The 25254-nt window shown below is 47.6% G+C and overlaps 1 protein-coding gene across 1 annotated transcript in view; it reads right to left on the bottom strand.

Annotated features, from left to right (window-relative positions):
- Positions 1-4335: 4335 nt before the first annotated feature.
- LOC138800496 (sterol 26-hydroxylase, mitochondrial-like) overlaps positions 4336-25254 on the bottom strand; it is a 223648-nt gene continuing 202729 nt past the window's right edge. The window contains exons 8-9 of the mRNA XM_069982210.1: positions 22732-22932; positions 4336-4656 (exon numbers count right to left, since the gene is read on the bottom strand). Of these exons, the coding sequence (XP_069838311.1) occupies positions 4534-4656; positions 22732-22932 (324 nt within the window). The 3' untranslated portion in view covers positions 4336-4533. The remainder of the gene's footprint in view (positions 4657-22731; positions 22933-25254) is intronic.

The following is a 25254-nucleotide window of genomic DNA, read 5'->3' as shown; positions in this document are numbered from 1 at the left end:
CAGGACATATGATGCTGCAGGTTATTACTCCCCCCAGGTGCATAACTTTACATTTATCCACATTGAACCTCATTTGCCAAGTGGACGCCCAAACACTCAAGGTGTCTAAGTCATCCTGTAACATCTGCACATCCTCCATAGACTGTACTGTACTACACATCCTGTAACATCTGCACATCCTCCATAGACTGTACTGTACTACAAAGCCTGTAACATCTGCACATCTTCCATAGACTGTACTGTACTACAAAGCCTGTAACATCTGCACATCCTCCATAGACTGTACTGTACTACAAAGCCTGTAACATCTGCACATCCTCCATAGACTGTACTGTACTACAAAGCCTGTAACATCTGCACATCCTCCAATGACTGTACTGTACTACAAAGCCTGTAACATCTGCACATCCTCCATAGACTGTACTGTACTACACAGCCTGTAACATCTGCACATCCTCCATAGACTGTACTGTACTACAAAGCCTGTAACATCTGCACATCCTCCATAGACTGTACTGTACTACAAAGCCTGTAACATCTGCACATCCTCCATAGACTGTACTGTACTACACATCCTGTAACATCTGCACATTCTCCATAGACTGTACTGTACTACACAGCCTGTAACATCTGCACATCCTCCATAGACTGTACTGTACTACAAAGCCTGTAACATCTGCACATCCTCCATAGACTGTACTGTACTACAAAGCTTGGTGTCATCTGCAAAGATAGAAACATTGCTGTTAATTCCATTCTCAATATCATTAATAAACAAGTTAAACAGAAGAGGGCCCAGTACTGACCCTTGGGGTACACCACTTATTACCGGGGACCATTCGGAGTAGGAATCATTGACCACCACTCTCTGGGGACCATTATTAAGCCAGTTTTCAATCCAGTTACACATTAAATTTTCCAAACCGATAGACTTTAACTTACCCATCAGACGTCCATGAGGAACTGTGTCACACGCTTCTGCAAAATCTAGGTACACAATATCCACAGCCGCGCCGCCATCCAGGCTTCTACTTACCTCTTCATAGAAACATATTAGGTTGGTTTGACAGTTTCTGTCCTTAGTAAAACCCTGCTGGTTATCACTTATAATACTATTAGCCACTACATATTCCTGGATGTAGTCTCCTATATATTCCTGGATGTAGTCCCTTATAAGCCCCTCAAATAGTTTCCCCACAATGGACGTTAAGCTTACGGGTCTATAGTTACCTGGGGAAGTTCGAGAGCCCTTTTTGAAGATCGGCATTACATTTGCCTTACGCCAGTCCCTCGGCACAATACCAGTAAGCAAAGAATCACGGAGCTTTGGTTACATTGAGTTTGTTTAATTTATCTTGGACCATATCTATAGTAAACCAGTTCAGTACATTACATGTGTTAGCAGCACTGGCCCCACCCACCTCAGTACTGGCCCCACCCACCACAGCTCCATCCTCTTTTGTATATACAGAACTGAAGAACCCATTAAGTAACTCAGCTTTCTCCTGATCCCCAGTTATTAACTCCCCGTCACCATTATTTAGGGGTCCTACATGCTCTGACCTTGGTTTTTTTGCATTAATATATTTGTAAACAAGCAATTAAGTTGTAATTGGTCATCTGTGGCTGGTGATAGGTTGATGATTGGATCTTGTTAAGTATCCATAATATTTGTACAGTCATTAAGTGATTACTCAGCAAGAGTTACGGTGTTTGCAGTTCAGGCAACTGTCAGAGAAAGCCGCAGCGATGTGTTCTCACTTATTTAACACTTTGTGAGCTGCTTTTCTGCAGTATAATGTAAAGATCCTCACTGAATTAGTGCTTGTCAGTGGGAGATGCAGTATTTGGATGTGATGCAGCACTTCTACTGTGATAGACAAACGCTGTTTATTAAATGCAAGATAGCAGTTGCTTGATAGGGAAATAGCTTGTGGTGCGATATGCACCTCTCACCCTTCTGCCGGTTGCTGGTTTCAGGCCAGGTCGGGTTCGGTGTGGAGCTATTCTTTTTCCTTTTCGGCGTGGTGTGGTGCTGTTCCAAGTGTTGTAGCAGGCGCCTGCGGCCGGGTTTGCCTTCAGATTTATAGAGTGGATGACTTGCGCATGCTCAGTTGAGTTTGGGGCCCGTGCTCAGTTGTTTTCAGGTCCCGCAGGCCCCAAACTCAACTGAGCATGCGCAAGTCATCCACTCTATAAATCTGAAGGCAAACCCGGCCGCAGGCGCCTGCTACAACACTTGGAACAGCACCACACCACGCCGAAAAGGAAAAAGAATAGCTCCACACCGAACCCGACCTGGCCTGAAACCAGCAACCGGCAGAAGGGTGAGAGGTGCATATCGCACCACAAGCTATTTCCCTATCAAGCAACAGCTATCTTGCATTTAATAAACAGCGTTTGTCTATCACAGTAGAAGTGCTGCATCACATCCAAATACTGCATCTCCCACTGACAAGCACTAATTCAGTGAGGATCTTTACATTATACTGCAGAAAAGCAGCTCACAAAGTGTTAAATAAGTGAGAACACATCGCTGCGGCTTTCTCTGACAGTTGCCTGAACTGCAAACACCGTAACTCTTGCTGAGTAATCACTTAATGACTGTACAAATATTATGGATACTTAACAAGATCCAATCATCAACCTATCACCAGCCACAGATGACCAATTACAACTTAAAGGAGTAGTCCACCCAAAAAATTTTTCTTTCAAATCAACTGGAGCCATAAAGTGCCAGAGATTTGTAATTCACTTCTATTAAAAAATCTTAAGTCTTCCAGTACTTATCAGCTGCTGTGTGTCCAGCAGGAAGTGGTGTTTTCTTTCCTGTCTGACCCAGTGCTCTCTGTTGCCTCCTCTGTCCATGTCAGAAACTGTCCAAAGCAGGAGCAAATCCCCATAGAAAACCTCTCCTGCTCTCCAGACTGGAAATAATACAACTTCCTGTTGGGCATACAGCAGCTGATAAGTACTAGAAGGCTTGCGATTTTTTAATAAAAGTAAATTACAAATCTCTGGCACTTCATGGCAGCAGTTGATTTGAAAGAAAAAAAATTTGGGTGGACTACCCCTTTAATTGCTTGTTTACAACTCCATTATATCACTTCAGAGTAAATCAACTAACTCCTCTCTGCAGAGTTTCTATTGACCGCGTAAACCCAATTCACCACTTAACTGCTCTGTGTTTTCCCATCTCCTTTTCCTTTTTATCAAAACACATAGAACTCATATTTTACTACTTTATTATTCATTTTTTCATTTTTATTTTTTATTTCTCATGTTTCATTGTTATTTTTAGCATTCTAATACATTTTTGAGATTTGGTACCAGATCAACCTTTTTTAATATCTACTTTTTATATCTGTAAAATAAATGTATCTACTTTGCAATATATTATTTGTGCTTTATACCATTTTATTGTTGTTTCTATACCTATGTACATTTTGTTTTATTTAATTTTGATTAGATCTAGGTGATTTGTTATATTCACCCTTGTCACATTTATTATTCATCATCTAGTTACACTACTACCAGTGATTTCCCATCTAGTTTCTAATAACCCTGGTTTTCTAGTGCATGTCTTCACCCATATGTTTTTAACTTTGTCCTTGTATTGTATACTAATACCCTGTCTGTTTCTATATATATATATATATAATGTGTATGTATGTATGTATGTATATATGTATATATTATATAGATGCCATGATTAAGGGCCAGGTTGGCTTAAAACGCGTCGGAAATGTCTTTTAAGAGTTTCTACAATAAATTTGAATATTTTATATATGAGCTATAGGATTCCAGTCTTTTCTTTGGTATGGACACCCCGAAATCCAGGGGGTAAACCTTCATGCTCAAAATGTGCAAAGATGAGAAAGCACAAACTCATCACACTGGGCGCTGACCACATCTCTTTGTCTTGCTCTATGACATCTGTGGTAGATTTATCTCAGCATGCGCTATGACATCTGTGGTAGATTTATCTCAGCATGCGCTATGACATCTGCGGTAGATTTATCTCAGCATGCGCTATGACATCTGTGGTAGATTTATCTCAGCATGCGCTATGACATCTGTGGTAGATTTATCTCAGCATGCGCTATGACATCTGCGGTAGATTTATCTCAGCATGCGCTATGACATGTGTGGTAGTTTTATCTCAGCATGCGCTAGTCATGGAGATGGAGCTCCTCTGCTGAAGTATCAGGATTGTCGCACGGTCCCTGATTATTTTAGCGTCTGAGGGGTAGAGATTTGGCACCAGTTTGAGGTCCCTGTCTTACGGACATCATTTGGGATGGATCAGGTTTCGATTTTATTATTTTCCTTTAATAAAATTCTTTAGTGGTAAAAATAAAGCAATTAGTTTATTTTTATTTTTTAAACTAACAATTTGTGTGAAGAATCTTTAAAAAGATTAAGGTATAAAATGTCAGTTTTTGTTGAGATGAGAGGAGCGCTGTGCGTGGAGTTCAGACGAGATTCGGCAGTAACGTCTCCGATTCCCCGACCCCTCCCGTCCACCGATCATCACTGAGCCGCTCTCTCCAGCAGCTGAAGGTTTATGGGTTTGTTTGGAGTGAGCACAATTCGCGCCATGGCTGTAATCTCTCCACCATCAGGGTCTGGTTGGATCTCATACTTCTTAATAATCTGAGGATAAAATGACAAAGTAGATAGATTCACTGTAACAAATCTCAGGTAACCGGTGCTAATCCATATCAAAATTGGGTCTGTGCAAACACCATGTGTAAAAAGGTCTTGTACTGTGCCATGGCTTAATGCAGCTTACATACCAACAGGCGCCATTGTTGTACGCGGTGCATCACTCGCCCTCTTGTTTCCATATAAACCTAGGAATTAGAGCTAGACAGATCAGGACTAGTGATGAGCGAGTACTAAAATGCTCGGGTGCTCGTTACTCGAGACGAGTATCTCCCAATACTCAAGTGCTCGTTTCGAGCAACGAACCCCATTGAAGTCAATGGGAGACTCGAGCATTTTTGCAGGGGACTCAAGTTCGGTAGATTGGTTTAGGCCGGGGACCTCCGGAGCCACAATAAAGGCGCTTCACGGCTTACGGATGATGATTCCAAAAAAATATCATTTAATGGTCTCATGGACAACGCGTTTGAGGCAACACATACCTCTTTGTCAAGTAGGAGAGACATGGTAGGACACACAACAATGATCTCTTAAATACATGCCAAACATATGGCGGGAGATGTGAAGAACAAAGGTGCCGCCCCCTGATGTCTGGGCTGGCCGTGCTGAACTAAAAACAGTTTGTACGATAATAACATTAAAGGGGTTGTACACCAAAAAAATGTTTCTTTCAAATCAACTGCTGCCATAAAGTGCCAGAGATTTGTAATTTACTTCTATTAAAAAATCTCAAGCCTTCCAGTACTTATCAGCTGCTGTATGCCCAACGGGAAGTTGTATTATTTCTAGTCTGGAGAGCAGGAGAGGTTTTCTATGGGGATTTGCTGCTGCTCTGGACAGTTCCTGACATGGACAGAGGAGGCAACAGCGAGCACTGTCTCAGACAGGAAAGAAAACACCACTTCCTGCAGGACACACAGCAGCTGATAAGTACTGGAAGACTGGAGATTTTTTAATAGAAGTGGATTACAGATCTCTGGCACTTTATGGCACCAGCTGATTTGAAAGAAAAAAAAAATTGGTGAACAACCCCTTTAAGAACTAATATACAGCATAATCATGATTATAAATATACAATTGTCAACATAAAAATATAAAAATAAAAACTGAAGGTGCTGTAGTTTTTCTTTTAAAAAGGAGAAGTTATGTCACAAATATATCTGTCATGTGACCTCTCCTTTTTAAAAGAAAAACTACGGCACCTTCAGAAGTTTTTATTTTTATATTTTTATGTTGACAATTGTATATTTATAATCATGATTATGCTGTATATTAGTTCTTAATGTTATTATCGTACGAACTGTTTCTAGTTCAACACAGCCAGCCCGGACATCAGGGGGCGGCACCTTTGTTCTTCACATCTCCCGCCATATGTTTGGCATGTATTTAAGAGATCATTGTTGTGTGTCCTACCATGTCTCTCCTACTGACAAAGTAGAGGTTTCCCAGCAGCAGCCGTCTGGGACAGGAAGACCTTGGATGAGTCCGGCGCAGGTGACATGCACAGTGGTAGCAAATGCCGCTTAGTATATAACCATAGGCATAGGTATATACAGTGAAGATTTATTACGGCTCTATAATAAGGCAGAGCCTTCCTCAGGCATGTAGATATACACAGCAAACACTCTTATATACAGATAGTAACTCTAATAGGTCTCCGGGTGTTACCTGGAGACACCTAGAGCCGGCAGCGGTCAGCTTCTCTAAGCCTACAATGGAGTTGTGCCTAAGCTTAGCACCACAGCATACTGCTTGTTCACCTTTTGTAGCCTCTACTAACCTGTGCTTGGATACTACACTAGAAAGCGCCTCGATCTCTCCTTTTGTTTTGTAGTCCGACTCGACAAAGAGGTATGTGTTGCCTCGAAACACGTTGTCCATGAGACCATTAAATTATATTTTTTTGGAATTATCATCCGTAAGCCGTGAAGCGCCGTTATTGTGGCTCCAAAGGTCCCCGGCCTAAACCTGTGGACCGGACACTTCACCGATCACCACTTATCCCCTGATTCCCTGGCTTGGAATCTCAACATCTGCATCTGGAGCCTGGCTGCTACGACTTTTACCTACTCTTCACTGAGCAGTTCTAACTTTGACTGTTTATCCTATTTTATTCACCTATACGGTATTACCCTATGGCGCCCTACTTATTCTTTTAGCCTCCATTTCAAGTTCGGTAGAGGGAAGGTCATGTGAAAACCTGTCAACCTCAGAAATTGATGGAAACACAACGGAAATGGACAGGAAGCAGCAGGGGCAGCATGTATGCATGCCTCTGAGGCTGCCTAATGGCACCATTATGCCTAATTCTGTGCAACAGCCTGGTTAAAACAGAGGTAGGCATAGGGACCACCCAAAAACTCAGCCTGACACAGCATGGCAGTGAGAACACAGGGAACCATTAAAACAGAAGTAGCAAGTGAGCCTCCTTTGGGAGGCAAATGAGCCTCCCAAAAATTGGAGTGAGTCCAGGGGCTGGGATTTATAGTGGACACAAACCCAGGTGCTGACAGCTAACTGGCTAGGCCAGCTGTCGGTCACCATCAAGGGTACACCTGATGCCTCTCCACCAGGGGTGGTGAGGCCACGGCTAGACAAAAAAAATAATAAAATAAAACAGCTGGCTGGTTGGCGGGGGCGTGATCGGCGGGCCCCCGGCAACCAGTCCCGCTCCTCCCCAGACGTAGTGTGACGTCAGACCATGGCAGTGAGGACTCACAGAACCATTAGAAGTGACTGATGAAGCAATTGAGCCTCCCAATAATTAGGAGAGACACAGCATGGCGGAAGAAGACTTGGCTGTTGGCTGAAGGAAGAGGAGGAGGAGGAGGAGGAGGAGGAGGAGGAGGAGAGGAGATATCAAGAATCTTCATGTTGAGCTGCTTTCCCCGGGTGGACAGTTGAATTCAGGTGAAATCCAGGCTTTGTTTATTTTTATAAACGTCAGCCTGTCAGCGCTGTCAGTTGACAGGCGGGTGCGCTTATCAGTGATGATGGCACCAGCTGCACTGAAGACCCGCTCTGACAACACGCTAGCGGCAGGGCAGCCCAGCACCTCCAAGGCGTAAAGCGCCACTTCGGGCCACGTATCCAGCTTTGCAACCCAGTAGTTGTATGTAGCAGAGTGATTGGGAAGGACGGTAGTATGGTCAGCAAGGTACTCCCTCACCATCTTCCTGAAGGCTTCCCCCCTACTCTGTCTAGACTGGGGACAGTTGACATAGTCTTGCTGGGGTGCCAGGTGCCATGAAACTGTCAAAGGCCTTGGAGAGTGTTCCCCTGCCCGTTGACAAGCTGCCTGCTCCACCCCTCCTCTCCCCCGCTCTTTGGCCCACAGAACTACGTCCCCTGGCACTAGTGGTGTCAGATGGGAAGTACATTTTCAGCTTCTGCACCAGGGCCTGTTGATATTGATTCACTCTCATACTGCGTTTCTCGGCAGGAATAAGAGTGGGAAAGTTCTGTTTGTCCCGAGGGTCCAGGAGGGTGAACACCCAGTAATCTGTATTGTCAAAAAATTTTTTTAACCCAAGGGTCACGGGAAAGACAGCCTAACATAAAGTCAGCCATGTGCACCAGGGTCCCAACACGTAAGAACTCCCTCTCCTCCCTTGCCTCAGTTTCCTCCTCCTCCTCCTCCTCCACCAATTCCTCCTCTTCAGGCCATACACGCTCAACAACTAAGGATTGAGCATGGGTACCCTCTTCAGTGGTGGCACAAGTCTGCTCCTCCTCTTCTTCATCCTCCTCATCCTCTACTCCGTAGTGAGAAACTGACGTCAGGGTGGTCTGGCTGTCTAGCAGCGGATGTTCTTCACCCGTCTCCTGAGACAAAGGTAAAGTCTCAGACTTAAGGCTCAGCAGGGAGGTTTGAAGCAGACAGCAACGGGATGGTGAGGCTAATGATGGCATCGCCGCTGACCATCTGTGTTAACTCCTCAAAGGGGCCCAGTACCTGATAGATAGCAGACATCCACATCCACTCCTCATTGTAGATTTGAGGTAGCTGACTGACCTGACTACCACTTCTTACTGAGGTTGACATCTGGCATTCCACAATGGCTTTGCGTTGCTGGTAAACCCTGGCTACCATCTGGAATTCCACCTCGTGGGCATGTTGCACAGCAGATGGTGAATTGGCAGTTGCAAGCACCTTTGCTCTGCCCTAAGGGTGGCAGCATCCGTGGTTGACTTGCGGAAATGCACACAGATGTGCCGCACCTTGGTGAGCAAGTCAGCCAAATTGCGGTAGGTCTTAAGGAATCGCTGCACCACTAGGTTGAACACGTGGGCCAAGCATGGTACAAGTGTGGCTGCCAAGCTGCAGAGCCGCCCGTTGTCACACAGAACTGTGCCTGGTTTAAGGCTCCGTGGCGCGAGCAAAAGATCTGTCTTCGCCGTTATGCCCTGCAACAGCTCCTGGGCCGTGTGCCTCTTGTCGCCTAAGCTCAGCAGTTTCAACACCGCCTGTTGGCCCTTACCCACAGCATTGCTGATGCTATGAAATGGAGGTGACGTGCTCGTTGAGGGTAATAGAGAGGAGTAAGAAGAGGTGTACAAATCATGAGAAGCCGTGACCGAGGTAGGCTCCGCAATCCTTGGTGTGGGCAGCACATGAGCGGAACCAGGATCAGACTCTGTCCCAGCCTCCACCAAGTTGACCCAATGTGCCGTCAGGGAGATATAGTGTGCCTGCCCGCCAGCACTTGTCCACATGTCCGTGGTTAGGTGGACCTTGTCGCTGACCGCGTTGGTCAGGGCGTGGATGATGTTATCTGACACGTGCTGGTGTAGGGCTGGGACGGCACACCGTGAAAAGTAGTGGCAGCTGGGGACAGCGTACCGAGGGACAGCCACCGCCATGAGGTTCCTAAAAGCCTCTGTCTCTACCAGCCGATAGGGCAGCATCTCCAGGCTCAGCAGTTTGCCTATGTGCACATTTAGGGTTTGTGCATGCGGGTGAGTGGCAGTGTATTTGCACTTCCGTTCAAAGGTCTGCTGCAGGGACAGTTGAACGCTGCGCTTGGACACCTTGCTGGAGGGTGTGGAGAATAGTGGAGGCGAAGGGGTGGGTGTGGGGCGGGAGGCGCTCGTGGCTGGGGCCTGGGCGGGGGGACTGACAGAGCCAGCACCTGACACAGGGGAAGGAGCAGGGGTGCGACTTGCACTTGCTGAACGGCCTTGGTTCCACTGAGTGGGGTATTTAGCACTCATATGCCTGCGCATGCTGGTAGTGGTTAGGCTGGTAGTGGTGGCTCCACTGCTGATCCTGGCGTGGCACACATTGCACACTACAGTCCGGTCATCTGCAGTTTCTTTAAAAAACCTTTAGACTTGGGAACATCTAGCCCTGGCCACGGGAGTTTGACTCTGTGAAACAGTTGCTGATCTACCCGCTCTGCCCCTGCCTCTCCCTATGCCCACCTCTCTTCCTCTTCCAACCGGTCCTGCGGGTGATCTTGCCTCCCCCTCAGAAGCACGGTCTTCACTAGGCTTATCCACCCAGCTCGGGTCAGTCACCTCGTCTTCATCCACCAGCTCCTCACTCTCCTCCTCACTTTGAATTACATCCATGACAACAACCTCACCGGGTCTCATCGCCATCATCAGACACCTCTTCCAACCCCGCTTACAAGTCCCCACTCTCATCACCCACTGACTGCCTGAGCTGCATAGTTTGGGCATCAGGACAGATCGACTGCTCCGGTTGCTCTGACTCAGGGAAGGGTCCAGAAAAGAGTTCCTGGGAGCCTGGTGGTGGTGGTGGTGGATGGAGGGGCCAGGCTGTGGGGAAGGAGGCTGAGCTAATGGAGCAAGGGTTCCTCTCCCTTGGGTAGCATGGGTGGACTGCGTGGAAGACTGGGTGGTGGATAAGTTACTGGACACATTATCAGCTATCCACGTGATCACCTGTTCACACTGCTGCGGTTTCAATAGCGGTCTACCATGAGACCCCGTAAGTTGGGCAAAGAAGCTAGGGAGTGGACGTCTGCGGTGTGCCACTGCTCACCCTGAACCACGGCCTCTGCCACCTGCATCGCTTGGAACCCCACGCCCTCGTCCTCGACCCTTACCCCTGGGGTTCACCATTTTATGGACACTGCACAGTATGGAACTTAGATAGACCTTGCGTAAGAAATACAGAAATCAGAAAAAATACTTGTGGTCCCACTAGTTTAGGGGGGCTGTGTGTCAGCAACGACAAACACAACCAGACAGTGGGCCCTGATCTAATCCCACCCACTGTCCCTGCCTAATTGCCTCAGTCGACCCTAGGCGGTTGCGGACAACCACGAAGACGTTCCCTGTACTGAATACGTGGAACACAAAACACGACAGACGGCAAAACACAATAAAGAGTAGTGAACAAGCCAGATCAAACCACACGGGCAACGCAGTACAGAATCGGCAAGCAAGGAATAGTCACAGGTCAGGCGGAGGGTCAAGAACACGAGAAGACAAGCAGAAGGGGATATAGGGCAGGGAACGCTGGGAAGGAGCAGGGGAGCTGGGACTAGAAGAACTAATAGCCAGCGATAACCTGCTGGCAATACTGACACTTTATACTGGACCAGGAGCCCGGACCAAAGGCTGATTGGTCCGGCCTCCTGAGTCCAGTTTCACTGCAGCTGGTGCACTGCAGGCTGAGTGGCCGGGCGACCTGTCACTCAGCCTGAGTGCAAGACACCTCAGCTGCGTACCGACCGGCCGGCTGACGATCACGTGACACCACGGCGTCCCCGGTTGCTAGGGACGCCGTCGGGTCTCCGTGACGTCACTCGGCTCCGGCGGGCGGAGCAGCGGCGCGCTCCTGAGCCGTCAGCCGAAGCTGAGCTGGAAGAAGACGCCGCTGGAGCCGGACAAGGTAAGTTCCTGACACTACCCCCCCTCTTATGAGGGGCCTCAGGACCCTTATCCATTGGACCGGGCTTAGACGGGTTTTGCGTATGATATCGTCGGATCAGTCGAGGAGCGTGCACGTTCCTAAGTGCCACCCATGTACGCTCCTCTGGTCCATAGCCCCTCCTGTGGACCAAATACTGTAATGATCCCTGTACCCAACGGGAATCTAGAATTTTCTCCACCTCATACTCCAATTCACCCTGAACGACCACGGGGGCAGGAGGAGGTGATGGAAACACCGGCGGCACATATTTTTTTAACAGAGCTTTATGAAACACAGAATGAATTCTAAAAGATGCAGGTAATTTAAGTCTGAAAGTAACTGGATTAATGATTTCCACTATAGTATACGGCCCAATGTATTTGGGCGCCAGTTTTCCCGATTGTACCCTTAATTTAAGATTTCGAGTAGAGAGCCAGACCTTATCACCCACTGCATATAGATGGCCAGATATGCGTCTTTTGTTAGCGAATTTGTGGTAGGACTCTTAGGCTTTAACCAAGCTCTGATGAGCTTGGGCCCAAACTGTGCACAGTTTAGAAAAGATTGTCTCAGCTGAGGGATTGACAGACTCTGCAGAGTGAACGGACGAATACCTGGGATTGAAACCATAGTTACAAAAAAAAGGTGACATATTAGTAGAACGTTGTTCATGGTTGTTGATAGCAAATTCAGCTAGAGGAATGAAATCTCGCCATTTATCCTGCGTATCAGCTATGAAACATCTCAGGAATTGTTCCAAAGACTGGTTGGTTCTCTCAGTTTGTCCATTCGTCTGAGGATGGAAAGCCGACGAGAAGGACAAAGAGATTCCCAGCTTCCCACAGAACTCCCTCCAGAATTTGGCCACAAACTGGACACCTCTGTCGGAAACAATATTCTCCGGGACACCATGTAACCGCAGAATATGACCAATAAATAACGTGGCCAATAAACGAGCACTAGGGAGTTTACGCAGTGGAACAAGGTGACACATTTTGGAAAATCGATCCACCACTACCCAAATGACAGTCTTACCCCTAGATACTGGTAAGTCGGTAATAAAGTCCATAGATATATGTGTCCAAGGTCTCGTAGGAACCGGCAAGGGATGTAACAATCCCTCCGGTGGTCTACGGGGAACCTTGGACCTAGCACAGACCTCACATGCTTCAACAAATGATTTAACATCTCGGGCCCAAGTTGGCCACCAGAAATTGCGCGAGAGCAAGTATTTAGTGCCTGCTATCCCTGGATGACCTGCCAACACGGAACTATGGATCTCTTCCAGGACCCGGAGGCGAAGGTTCGGTGGCACAAATAGGAGGGAGTCAGGAGTGTTATGGGGGGCCAAATCCTGAGATTCAGCCACGAGAGTAACCAAGTCGGGTTGTAAGACAGACACCACAACCCCTGGTTTCAAGATCGTATCGACCTGTTTCTCAGGAATGTTCCCTGAATCAAAACTGCGAGAGAGGGCATCAGCCTTAATATTACGAGAGCCAGGTCGATATGTGATCTCAAAGTCAAACCTAGTAAAGAACAGGGCCCATCGGGCCTGACGTGGAGAGAGTCGTTTGGCGGTATCCAGATAAATGAGATTCTTATGATCCGTCAACACTGTGACTCTATGTTTGGCCCCTTCCAAGAAATGCCTCCACTCATCAAATGCCATCTTAATAGCCAGTAATTCTCTATTCCCAATATCGTAGTTGCGTTCCGCTTGGGAGAACTTCCTCGAGAAGTACGCAACTGGCCGAAGATGAGTAAGAGTATCAGTTCCCTGGGATAAAACTGCTCCCACACCCACCTCGGATGCGTCCACCTCAACAATAAAAGGGCGCTCGAAGTCGGGCTGGGCCAGTACTGGAGCTTCTGAAAAACATTGCCGAAGGATGTCAAATGCCTGGATAGCCTCTGTGGACCAGTGTACCAGATTCGCCCCTTTCTTAGTAAGATCAGTGAGGGGTTTAGCTATAACTGAGAACCCCTTAATAAATTTCCGGTAATAATTAGCGAAACCTAAAAACCTTTGTAAGGCCTTCAGGTTACTAGGTCGTTCCCATTTTACAATAGCCGCTACTTTAAGGGGGTCCATACCAAAAGAATTGGGGGTGATGCTATAACCTAAAAACGAGACCTCCTGGATACCGAATTGGCACTTTGACACCTTGGCGAAAAGATTATTTTGTCTCAGAAGCTCCATTACCGTGCGGACCTGCTTTACGTGGGAAGACCAATCTGAGGAGAAGATCAAAATGTCATCAAGGTAGACAACAAGAAAACGTCCAAGGTGCTCACGGAAGATATCATTAACAAAGTGTTGGAAGACCGCCGGGGCATTGCATAACCCAAAGGGCATAACGAGATATTCGAAATGGCCCTCTGGGGTATTGAATGCGGTCTTCCACTCGTCACCTTCCCTGATTCTGATTAAATTATAAGCCCCCCGTAAATCAACCTTGGAAAACCATTTAGCGCCCACAATTTGATTAAACAAGTCTGGAATCAACGGTAGGGGGTGTTGGTTTTTAACAGTGATCTTGTTCAGTTCCCGGTAATCGATACAAGGCCGGAGACCCCCATCCTTCTTGCCTACAAAGAAGAAGCCAGCACCCATGGGAGAAGAAGGACGTATGTGGCCTTTGCGTAAACTGTCCTTTATGTATTCTCGCATGGCTTCTCTTTCAGGGCAGGACAAATTGAATATTCGACCTCGGGGGTATCTGGAACCGGGAACTAAATCAATGGCGCAATCATACCGTCTATGGGGTGGCAACCCGTCCACTGCTTTTTCATCAAATACATCGGAATAATCCAACAAGAATTCGTGAATCTCTCCCTCCGCCGGGGAACACCCTGCAAGGGAAACCGCGATACAATGTGATGCACACCCAGGCCCCCACCGCACAAGTTCCCTATTGGACCAATCGAAGACTGGGTTATGAGCATCCAGCCAGGGTAACCCCAGGATAACATCAGACGACAGATTATGCATAACAAGAAAATCCAGATTTTCAACATGGACAGACCCTACTTTAACCTCCATGGAAGGGGTCCTATACCGTACATCCCCCTGGGAAAAGGGAGCAGAGTCTGCTCCAGTGACACCAACTGGACGCTGGAGCAGCAAGGGACATACCTCTAAGCCTGAAAAAAACATGGGGTTAATGAAATTTGCTGATGATCCAGAATCGATCTGGGCATACCCACTAATACATTTACCTCCCAACACCAAGGAAATGGGCAACAACAGCTTATTTTTGAAGGATACCTGAGCGCCTGAGAGACCCCCTCGATAATCTCTCAGGCGTTGAAGTTTTCCGTCAAAGACCTCGGCTTGTTGGGACACTGCCGAACCTGGTGTCCTGTCTTTCCACAGTAAAAGCACAGCTTATTCTGCAGGCGATGGGCTCGTCGGGCCTTGGCATCGGTGGAGTCTACCTGCATCGGCTCCTCGAAAGGTGGTGAGACAGGAAGGGGAGGTTTGGAGAACGGAACGGGAGAGATAGGGGTCTTGTGATGGTCAGGAGTACCCTTCTCCCTTTGTCGATCCCTTAATCTACGGTCAACTCTAGTGTCATGCTCTCTTCGAGCGAGTCGGGAGTGGGGTATGCTACTAGCATGTCCTTCAGTCGGTCACTAAGACCCTCCCGAAACTGAAACCGGAGGGCTGGGTCGTTCCACGTGGAGAGACAGCTCCACTGCCTGAACTCAGAGCAGTACTCTTCCACTGGACGGCGACCCTGTCTTAACCCAGTTAGCTGACGTTCGGCATTGGCTGCACAGTCCGGGTCATCATACAGCAATCCCAGTGAACAAAAGAACTGGTCGGTGGTCCTTAGGTTAGGAGAGTCAGGTGGTAGAGAAAAAGCCCATTCCTGCGGGGGTCCTTGGAGGAGGGACATGATAATGCCCACTCTCTGGGTCTCATCTCCTGAGGAGCGTGGCCGTAACCTAAAAAACAACTTGCACCCCTCCCGAAAAGTACGGAATTTACTACGGTCCCCCGAAAACTTGTCAGGGAGCTGGACGGGTGGTTCGGGAGATAATGGGGAGGTTACAGTGAGCTGTCGTGATGTCGTCTCCTGATCCTGGACTCTCATAGCAAGTTCCTGGACCATGGTATTAAGTTGCTGCATTTGGTCCACGATATTGGACATGGCGGTCCTGTCGTCCATGGGGCAATGGGCAGTATAAGGCTGGCTATTCTGTCAGCAACGACAAACACAACCAGACAGTGGGCCCTGATCTAATCCCACCCACTGTCCCTGCCTAATTGCCTCAGTCGACCCTAGGCGGTTGCGGACAACCACGAAGACGTTCCCTGTACTGAATACGTGGAACACAAAACACGACAGACGGACAAAACACAATAAAGAGTAGTGAACAAGCCAGATCAAACCACACGGGCAACGCAGTACAGAATCGGCAAGCAAGGAGTAGTCACAGTTCAGGCGGAGGGTCAAGAACACGAGAAGACAAGCAGAAGGGGATATAGGGCAGGGAACGCTGGGACGGAGCAGGGGAGCTGGGACTAGAAGAACTAATAGCCAGCGATAACCTGCTGGCAATACTGACACTTTATACTGGACCAGGAGCCCGGACCAAAGGCTGATTGGTCCGGCCTCCTGAGTCCAGTCTCACTGCAGCTGGTGCACTGCAGGCTGAGTGGCCGGGCGACCTGTCACTCAGCCTGAGTGCAAGACACCTCAGCTGCGTACCGACCGGCCGGCTGACAATCACGTGACACCACGGCGTCCCCGGTTGCTAGGGACACCGTCGGGTCTCCGTGACGTCACTCGGCTCCGGCAGGCGGAGCAGCGGCGCGCTCCTGAGCCGTCAGCCGGAGCCGAGCTGGAAGAAGACGCCGCTGGAGCCGGACAAGGTAAGTTCCTGACACTGTGGTTTACAATCTGGTGGTGGCTGCACCTATACACACTCTGACTCCCCCTTACAATGAGCAGTAAAGTTCTATGCAGGTGTACTACAAATCCCAGCAATACAATGTAGTACAGCAGCAGCACCAGCCACAAAATCATAAAAGAGTACACTGAGCACTTCTTAGGGGTCTGTATGCAACACCTAATGCCCCCTTTCTGCCAGCAGCCGGTCACCACAGTGTGCTGGTGAAATCGTGGTAGCTGCACTGCAAGTCCCAGCCAGCAGTCTGTAATACAATCTCTCCGTCTCTTCGTCTCCGCCCGTGTCATAGACTCCATTCTATGCACGGACGGAATCCTTTCTCCATCCAAAGAATAAACTTGATCATTCTTTGGACGGAGGGTGGAATCCGCCCGTGCATAGAGTGGAGTCTATGAAACGGGCGGAGATGCACGAGCCCGCTGCAATCCGGGAGCGGGCGTGAGCTGAGAATTCCGCAACGGACTTTCCGTTTAAATTCCTCAGTGTGCACATACCCTGAGAGTGTTGGCCACAGGCCCAGTCTTAGGGCCCTATTACATGGAGCGTTAATCTGCTATTTAGTAGTCCAATTCGGCAGATCATTATTCCATCTTTTAAATCCAGACCTAAAATCCTCAGCTGTTGGGCGCTGTGTTATAGTGATACATGACTACGTGTAATAGTGACACGGCTCCGTGTAATAGTGATACATGGCTGTGTTATAGTGATACATGACTACGTGTAATAGTGACACGGCTCCGTGTAATAGTGATACATGGCTACGTGTAATAGTGACACATGGCTATGTGTAATAGTGATACCTGGCTACGTGTAATAGTGACACATGGCTACGTGTAATAGTGATCCATGGCTACGTGTAATAGTGATACATGGCTACGTGTAATAGTGATACATGGCGCTGTGTTATAGTGATACATGACTACGTGTAATAGTGATACATGGCTACGTGTAATAGTGATACATGGCTACATGTTATAGTGATACATGACTACGTGTAATAGTGACACATGGCTCCGTGTAATAGTGACACATGGCTCCGTGTAATAGTGATACATGGCTACGTGTAATAGTGATACATGGCTACGTGTAATAGTGACACATGGCTACATGTTATAGTGATACATGACTACGTGTAATAGTGACACATGGCTCCGTGTAATAGTGACACATGGCTACGTGTAATAGTGATACATGGCTACGTGTAATAGTGACACATGGCTCCGTGTAATAGTGATACATGGCTACGTGTAATAGTGATACATGGCTACGTGTAATAGTGATACATGGCTGTGTAATAGTGACACATGGCTATGTGTAATAGTGATACATGGCTGTGTGTAATAGTGACACATGGCTACGTGTAATAGTGACACATGGCTACGTGTAATAGTGACACATGGCTCTGTGTAATAGTGACACATGGCTACGTGTAATAGTGACACATGGCTACGTGTAATAGTGATACATGGCTACGTGTAATAGTGATACATGGCTACGTGTAATAGTGATACATGGCTACGTGTAATAGTGATACATGGCTACGTGTAATAGTGATACATGGCTACGTGTAATAGTGATACATGGCTACGTGTAATAGTGATACATGGCTACGTGTAATAGTGATACATGGCTACGTGTAATAGTGATACATGGCTACGTGTAATAGTGATACATGGCTACGTGTAATAGTGATCCATGGCTACGTGTAACAGTGATCCATGGCTACGTGTAATAGTGATCCATGGCTACGTGTAATAGTGATACATGGCTACGTGTAATAGTGACACATGGCTATGTGTAATAGTGATCCATGGCTACGTGTAATAGTGATACATGGCTACGTGTAATAGTGACACATGGCTACGTGTAATAGTGACACATGGCTCCGTGTAATAGTGACACATGGCTCCGTGTAATAGTGACACATGGCTACGTGTAATAGTGATACATGGCTACGTGTAATAGTGATACATGGCTACGTGTAATAGTGATACATGGCTACGTGTAATAGTGATACATGGCTACGTGTAATAGTGACACATGGCTACGTGTAATAGTGATACAGGGCTACGTGTAATAGTGATACATGGCTATGTGTAATAGTGACACATGGCTACGTGTAATAGTGATACAGGGCTACGTGTAACAGTGATACATGGCTATGTGTAATAGTGATCCATGGCTACGTGTAATAGTGATACCTGGCTACGTGTAATAGTGATACTACGTGTAATAGTGATACATGGCTACGTGTAATGGTGATACATGGCTATGTGTAATAGTGATACATGGCTACGTGTAATAGTGATACATGGCTACGTGTAATAGTGATACATGGCTACGTGTAATAGTGACACATGGCTACTTGTAATAGTGATACATGGCTCAGTGTAATAGTGATACATGGCTACGTGTAATAGTGATACATGGCTATGTGTAATAGTGATACATGGCTACGTGTAATAGTGACACATGGCTACGTGTAATAGTGACACATGGTTCCGTGTAATAGTGATACATGGCTACGTGTAATAGTGACACATGGCTACGTGTAATAGTGATACATGGCTACGTGTAATAGTGATACATGGCTACGTGTAATAGTGATACATGGCTACGTGTAATAGTGATACTACGTGTAATAGCGACACATGGCTACGTGTAATAGTGACACATGGCTACGTGTAATAGTGACACATGGCTCCGGGTAATAGTGATACATGGCTACGTGTAATAGTGATACTACGTGTAATAGTGATACATGGCTACGTGTAATAGTGACACATGGCTACGTGTAATAGTGATACATGGCTACGTGTAATAGTGATACATGGCTACGTGTAATAGTGATACTACGTGTAATAGTGATACATGGCTACGTGTAATAGTGATACATGGCTACGTGTAATAGTGATACATGGCTACGTGTAATAGTGATACATGGCTACGTGTAATAGTGACACATGGCTCCGTGTAATAGTGACACTACGTGTAATAGTGATACATGGCTACGTGTAATAGTGACACTACGTGTAATAGTGACACATGGCTCCGTGTAATAGTGACACTACGTGTAATAGTGACACATGGCTACGTGTAATAGTGACACATGGCTACGTGTAATAGTGACACATGGCTACGTGTAATAGTGATACATGGCTACGTGTAATAGTGATACATGGCTACGTGTAATAGTGATACATGGCTACGTGTAATACCTTAGGTGAATGATAATACTATTGTACAAACTATAATACTATTGTACTGGATCACAGTGGGAGGACTCATCACTTCAGATGAAATGGAGAACCAAGGCAGCTTTTACACCATATGAACATTGGTAATGGATAACAATTTACAGCAATGACATAGTAGCTGTATACACACACAGCGTTTTATTGTCTTAATTATCTGGAGCATGGATATGAGAACGGGCCTGGAGAGGCCACAGGACAGCGGGAAGCCGCGGTACCGGGCCGTACATAAAAAACCTGGGGTGATGCGACTTCTCCTACGACTGTCCCAAGTATCGGCACATTTGCTCTTGTACATATGTAAATACGGTTATTACCTGCGGACGACTAGATACACCTACTCGATGACGTCCATATTTCTACAAGGTCAGAGCACACAAGCGCATTGCTGCCAAGGTTCGGAATCCAGATCAGTGGTGGTCAGCCTAAACTACTGTGAATGTTATTCTAATTATCAATGTCATCTGCCGTCCTTCTCGAGCTTGATCTTAGTCACTGTACACTATTCACCTATGTACATATTATACACTAATGGATATACACTCTGCTTCTCAAACCCTAATTATTATGAATTTATTCGCATCAATCCTGTTAAAGCACTAATTAATTCACCTGTATAAGAAGGTCCGTTGTTTGAGAGTCATGCTTGAATAAGACGACGGAGGTCGTTGAAACGTCGCACTTGACTATGAAATAAATCATGTTTTTTTGCCACTTACCGGGAGTACTGTGGGCGATCCTTTAGGTAGATAGAGCAAGGGTTGCACAGACTTCACTATTGATATGTATTAGTGAGCCGATTTCCGATTGGCCGGTTTTTAAACCCCTTACTGTTTTCAATATGACTTTGTCACAGAATGAAGTGTGGTGTCCCACCAATGTGGTTCTTTTCTTTTTGTGTTTCATACACCTGTCCAAAAAGTTCTTTCGTCAGCTTAAGTAATGCTGGAGTGTTTTAGAAGTTATTTTATTGTCCACCACTAGATGTCAGTATTGTATAAGTCTGAGTATTGCACAGTTGTAGTTACTAATGGGTTACTGGTTTTTCTCTTGTACCACATGGATCTGTACACCAGTTCTTACTTCTCTTCACCTATTGTCTCTCTCTTTTCTTCTTACACACACACACACACACACACACACACACACACACACACCTCCCCACCAATGCCAGGGAAGTTCACTTAGGCCCCTGAAGGAGGAGTTTTACACTGGTGGGAGGAAGGGGAAGTAGCTCAGTGTTAGTCAGATTCCTGTGCAGAGAGGACACAAGACAAGACAGTCCCTGCTGTAGGCAAGCTGGGCCCTGGCTTCTGCCAGGTCCCCTGTAAGGGACAGAAGAACCAGCCTAGAAGGGTCTTTTGTCGTTAGACTCTGTAGAGGAAGGACACAAGCCAGAACACTCTCTACAGCGGTCCAGGTCCCCAGTCTCAGTGTGCAGTCTAGAAGCAGACCTAGGCACATGCAACCTTCAGTTTCTTCTCAAGTAACTCCACTCAACACTATGCAGTGTTAAGCTTCCACTAGAGAGGACAAGTCAGGGATCATCCTAAGGCTGCATTCACACGCTCAGTGATTTTCCCGGTCCGTGATTGTGGTCCGGCAGCTACCTCCGTGATCCGTGCAAAACAGTCCGTTTTGCATCCGTTTTGTATCCGTGTCCGTTTTTTTCACGGATCTGTCTTACAGCATTTTAAATGACATTGATTACATCACATCCGTGTTTTTCACGGATGAACACGGATGTCACATCCGTGTACATCCGTGAAAAACACGGATCTCATTGATTTCTATTGGGAATCCTTTCCGTGCATCCGTTCCGAGTAATGTCCTATTTTTGAACGGAACGGAACGTGAAATCACGGAACATCTGAATAGCCCCATAGAAAGCAATGGGCTGTAAAATTGTCCGTGTGCACGGATCCGTGAGCACGGACAACTTCCCAGAACGTGTGAATGCAGCCTAATCCACGCTGTGGACCAGGAGAGACACAGTGCAGGACAGTATCCATTTTTAAGTAAAGGAACTGATCCGGAGAGAGCAAAGTTGCTAGAAGCCTATGAACTCTATCTTGCAGTGCCGATGTAAGTAGGGAACCCTCAGCATTCCGCTCATCCCACGTAACAAGGTCTGGGGCTTGTGTCGCTCTCTAGGACGGGTCACTTGACACTGGTGGGCAAAGACCAAAGAGTCAAAACACAGGCACAAGATTTCTCTCTCTTCTCAAATATTCTTTTATTTCTACCTCCGAAGTTCCGGCAGAGCACAGTACTACTTGGGTTAGGACTCTCACGACATCCTCCTCTCTACTCTTCTGATCCTCTTTCATACCTCTCAGCAAGCAACACAGTCAGCAAGACTGCTTCACTCTCTATATACTCTCACTACAGTTCTGGATCCTAAAGTATCAAGTGTAAAGTGTTCTATCAATGCAAAGCTGTATGTTCTGCTGCATACAAGTATCTTCAGAGTAAACTAGATTTTATTTATGATAAAGAGACTCTGTGATTCCTCATCAAGCACCGACACAGTACACACTTCTTGGGTCATCTCCCCTGTCTGTGGGTGGCAGTGCCAATAGTCTGGGTGGGTGACTATTCCACTCCGGACCACCGTAATAAGTACAGAAGGGACCTGCAACAACCCGGCAGGTCATTGATCACAGGGGAACAAGGTATAGCCGACCCTTTAAAATAAAAGCAGGTGTGCCACCATATCTGTGTGCCCAACCTGCACTGGCGTACTGCACTTGCACAGCTATATCTCTGCCAACCACCAAGATATAGCCTCCACACCGGGGGTGTACCAGCATGCCACAGAAGCACAGTATGACATTCAGTCTACACCAACTAATTGGGTGAAAGGCAAAAAAAAAAAAAAAAAAAAAAGACCATGTGTAGCCTGGACACAATTTGGTCTCACTGGGGAATCGTTTATATGGCAGAAACATGAGGATGAGAAAGACGAGGAGCCTCCATTACACCTGAGCAGTAACTTACCCGGGACAAAGCCAAGTGCATTTCCAGCTCAGCAATCCGCCGCCCAACACAAGCCCTAATGCCGTAGCCAAAGGGGATGGAGCTGAATGGGTTATTCTTAATCTTATGGTCTCGGAGCCAACGCTGAGGAATGAACTTATTCGGTTCTGGAAAATTGCTCTCGTCACGGGATATGGCATAATGAAACAGGGCAAACAGCGTCTATAATGGGAAAAAAAGAAGCAAGAGTCCAATGAGGATCCAATCAACATGTCCTTTACTAGTGCAAGAAAGCCTGGAAGGAAAAGCTAAAGTCCATATTGGTTGCTGCCAACAAGGGGTATACGAGTATACGCTGACAACAGAGAGCAACCAATGAAGCTAGAGGCCCCGGAACAGAGAGGAGCCAAGCTTAGTGTTACACTTCCCTATAGGCTGTACTATAGAAGAAACAAGCTGCGTGTCCTAAGAAGCTGCACCCCAATAACTCCAGCAGAGGCCTCGAAAATAACCTTACTAATACATATGTATCAAAGACAACATACAAACACCCCAAACCTGCCCCAGCAGTAGCAGCTGGTGACCCCCTATGTGTTGGGAGTAGCAGATGGTGACCCCCTCATGTGGTAGCAGTAGTAGATGGTGACACCCCCCCATGTGGTAGCAGTAGTAGATGGTGACACCCCCCATGGGGTAGCAGTAGTAGATGGTGACACCCCCCATGTGGTAGCAGTAGCAGCTGGTGACCCCCTATGTGTTGGGAGTAGCAGATGGTGACCCCCCCATGTGGTAGCAGTAGTAGATGGTGACACCCCCCCCATGTGGTAGCAGTAGTAGATGGTGACACCCCCCCCATGTGGTAGCAGTAGTAGATGGTGACACCCCCCATGTGGTAGCAGTAGTAGATGGTGACACCCCCCCCATGTGGTAGCAGTAGTAGATGGTGACACCCCCCATGTGGTAGCAGTAGTAGATGGTGACCCCCCCCATGTGGTAGCAGTAGTAGATGGTGACACCCCCCATGTGGTAGCAGTAGTAGATGGTGACCCCCCCCCCCCCATGTGGTAGCAGTAGTAGATGGTGACCCCCCATGTGGTAGCAGTAGTAGATGGTGACCCCCCCCATGTGGTAGCAGTAGTAGATGGTGACACCCCCCATGTGGTAGCAGTAGTAGATGGTGACCCCCCCATGTGCTAGCAGTAGTAGATGGTGACCCCCCCCCCCTATGTGTTGGGAGTAGCAGATGGTGACCCCCCCCTATGTGGTAGCAGTAGTAGATGGTGACACCCCCCATGTGGTAGCAGTAGTAGTTGGTGACCCCCCCCCCATGTGGTAGCAGTAGTAGATGGTGACACCCCCCATGTGGTAGCAGTAGTAGATGGTGACACCCCCCATGTGGTAGCAGTAGTAGATGGTGACACCCCCCCTATGTGGTAGCAGTAGTAGATGGTGACCCCCCCTTAGTGGTAGCAGTAGTAAATGGTGACCCCCCCCATGTGGTAGCAGTAGTAGATGGTGACACCCCCCATGTAGTAGCAGTAGTAGATGGTGACCCCCCCATGTGGTAGCAGTAGTGGATGGTGACCCCCTATGTGGTAGCAGCAGTAGATGGTGACCCCCTATGTGTTGGGAGTAGCAGATGGTGACCCCCCCCTATGTGGTAGCAGTAGTAGATGGTGACACCCCCCCATGTGGTAGCAGTAGTAGATGGTGACCCCCCCCTATGTGGTAGCAGTAGTAGATGGTGACCCCCCCTATGTGGTAGCAGTAGTAGATGGTGACCCCCCCTATGTGGTAGCAGTAGTAGATGGTGACCCCCCCATGTGGTAGCAGTAGTAGATGGTGACCCCCCCATGTGGTAGCAGTAGTAGATGGTGACCCCCCCATGTGGTAGCAGTAGTAGATGGTGACCCCCCCCTATGTCGTAGCAGTAGTAGATGGTGACACCCCCCATGTAGTAGCAGTAGTAAATGGTGACACCCCCCCCCATGGGGTAGCAGTAGTAGATGGTGACCCCCCCCCCATGTGGTAGCAGTAGTAGATGGTGACCCCCCCCCCATGTGGTAGCAGTAGTAGATGGTGACCCCCCCCCCCATGTGGTAGCAGTAGTAGATGGTGACCCCGCCCATGTGGTAGCAGTACTAGATGGTGACGCCCCCCATGTGGTAGCAGTAGTAGATGATGACCCCCACCCCCCCATGGGGTAGCAGTAGTAGATGGTGACCCCCCCATGTGGTAGCAGTAGTAGATGGTGACCCCCCTATGTGGTAGCAGTAGTAGATGGTGACCCCCCCCCCCCCATGGGGTAGCAGTAGTAGATGGTGACCCCCCCATGTGGTAGCAGTAGTAAATGGTGACACCCCCCATGTGGTAGCAGTAGTAGATGGTGACCCCCCCCATGTGGTAGCAGTAGTAGATGGTGACCCCCCCATGTGGTAGCAGTAGTAAATGGTGACACCCCCCATGTGGTAGCAGTAGTAGATGGTGACCCCCCCCCCCCTATGTGGTAGCAGTAGTAGATGGTGACCCCCCCCTATGTGGTAG

This window comes from Dendropsophus ebraccatus, chromosome 9, assembly GCF_027789765.1.
Source record: "Dendropsophus ebraccatus isolate aDenEbr1 chromosome 9, aDenEbr1.pat, whole genome shotgun sequence".
Taxonomy (NCBI): Eukaryota; Metazoa; Chordata; class Amphibia; order Anura; family Hylidae; genus Dendropsophus; species Dendropsophus ebraccatus.
This window is presented reverse-complemented; position numbering and strand designations above follow the sequence as displayed.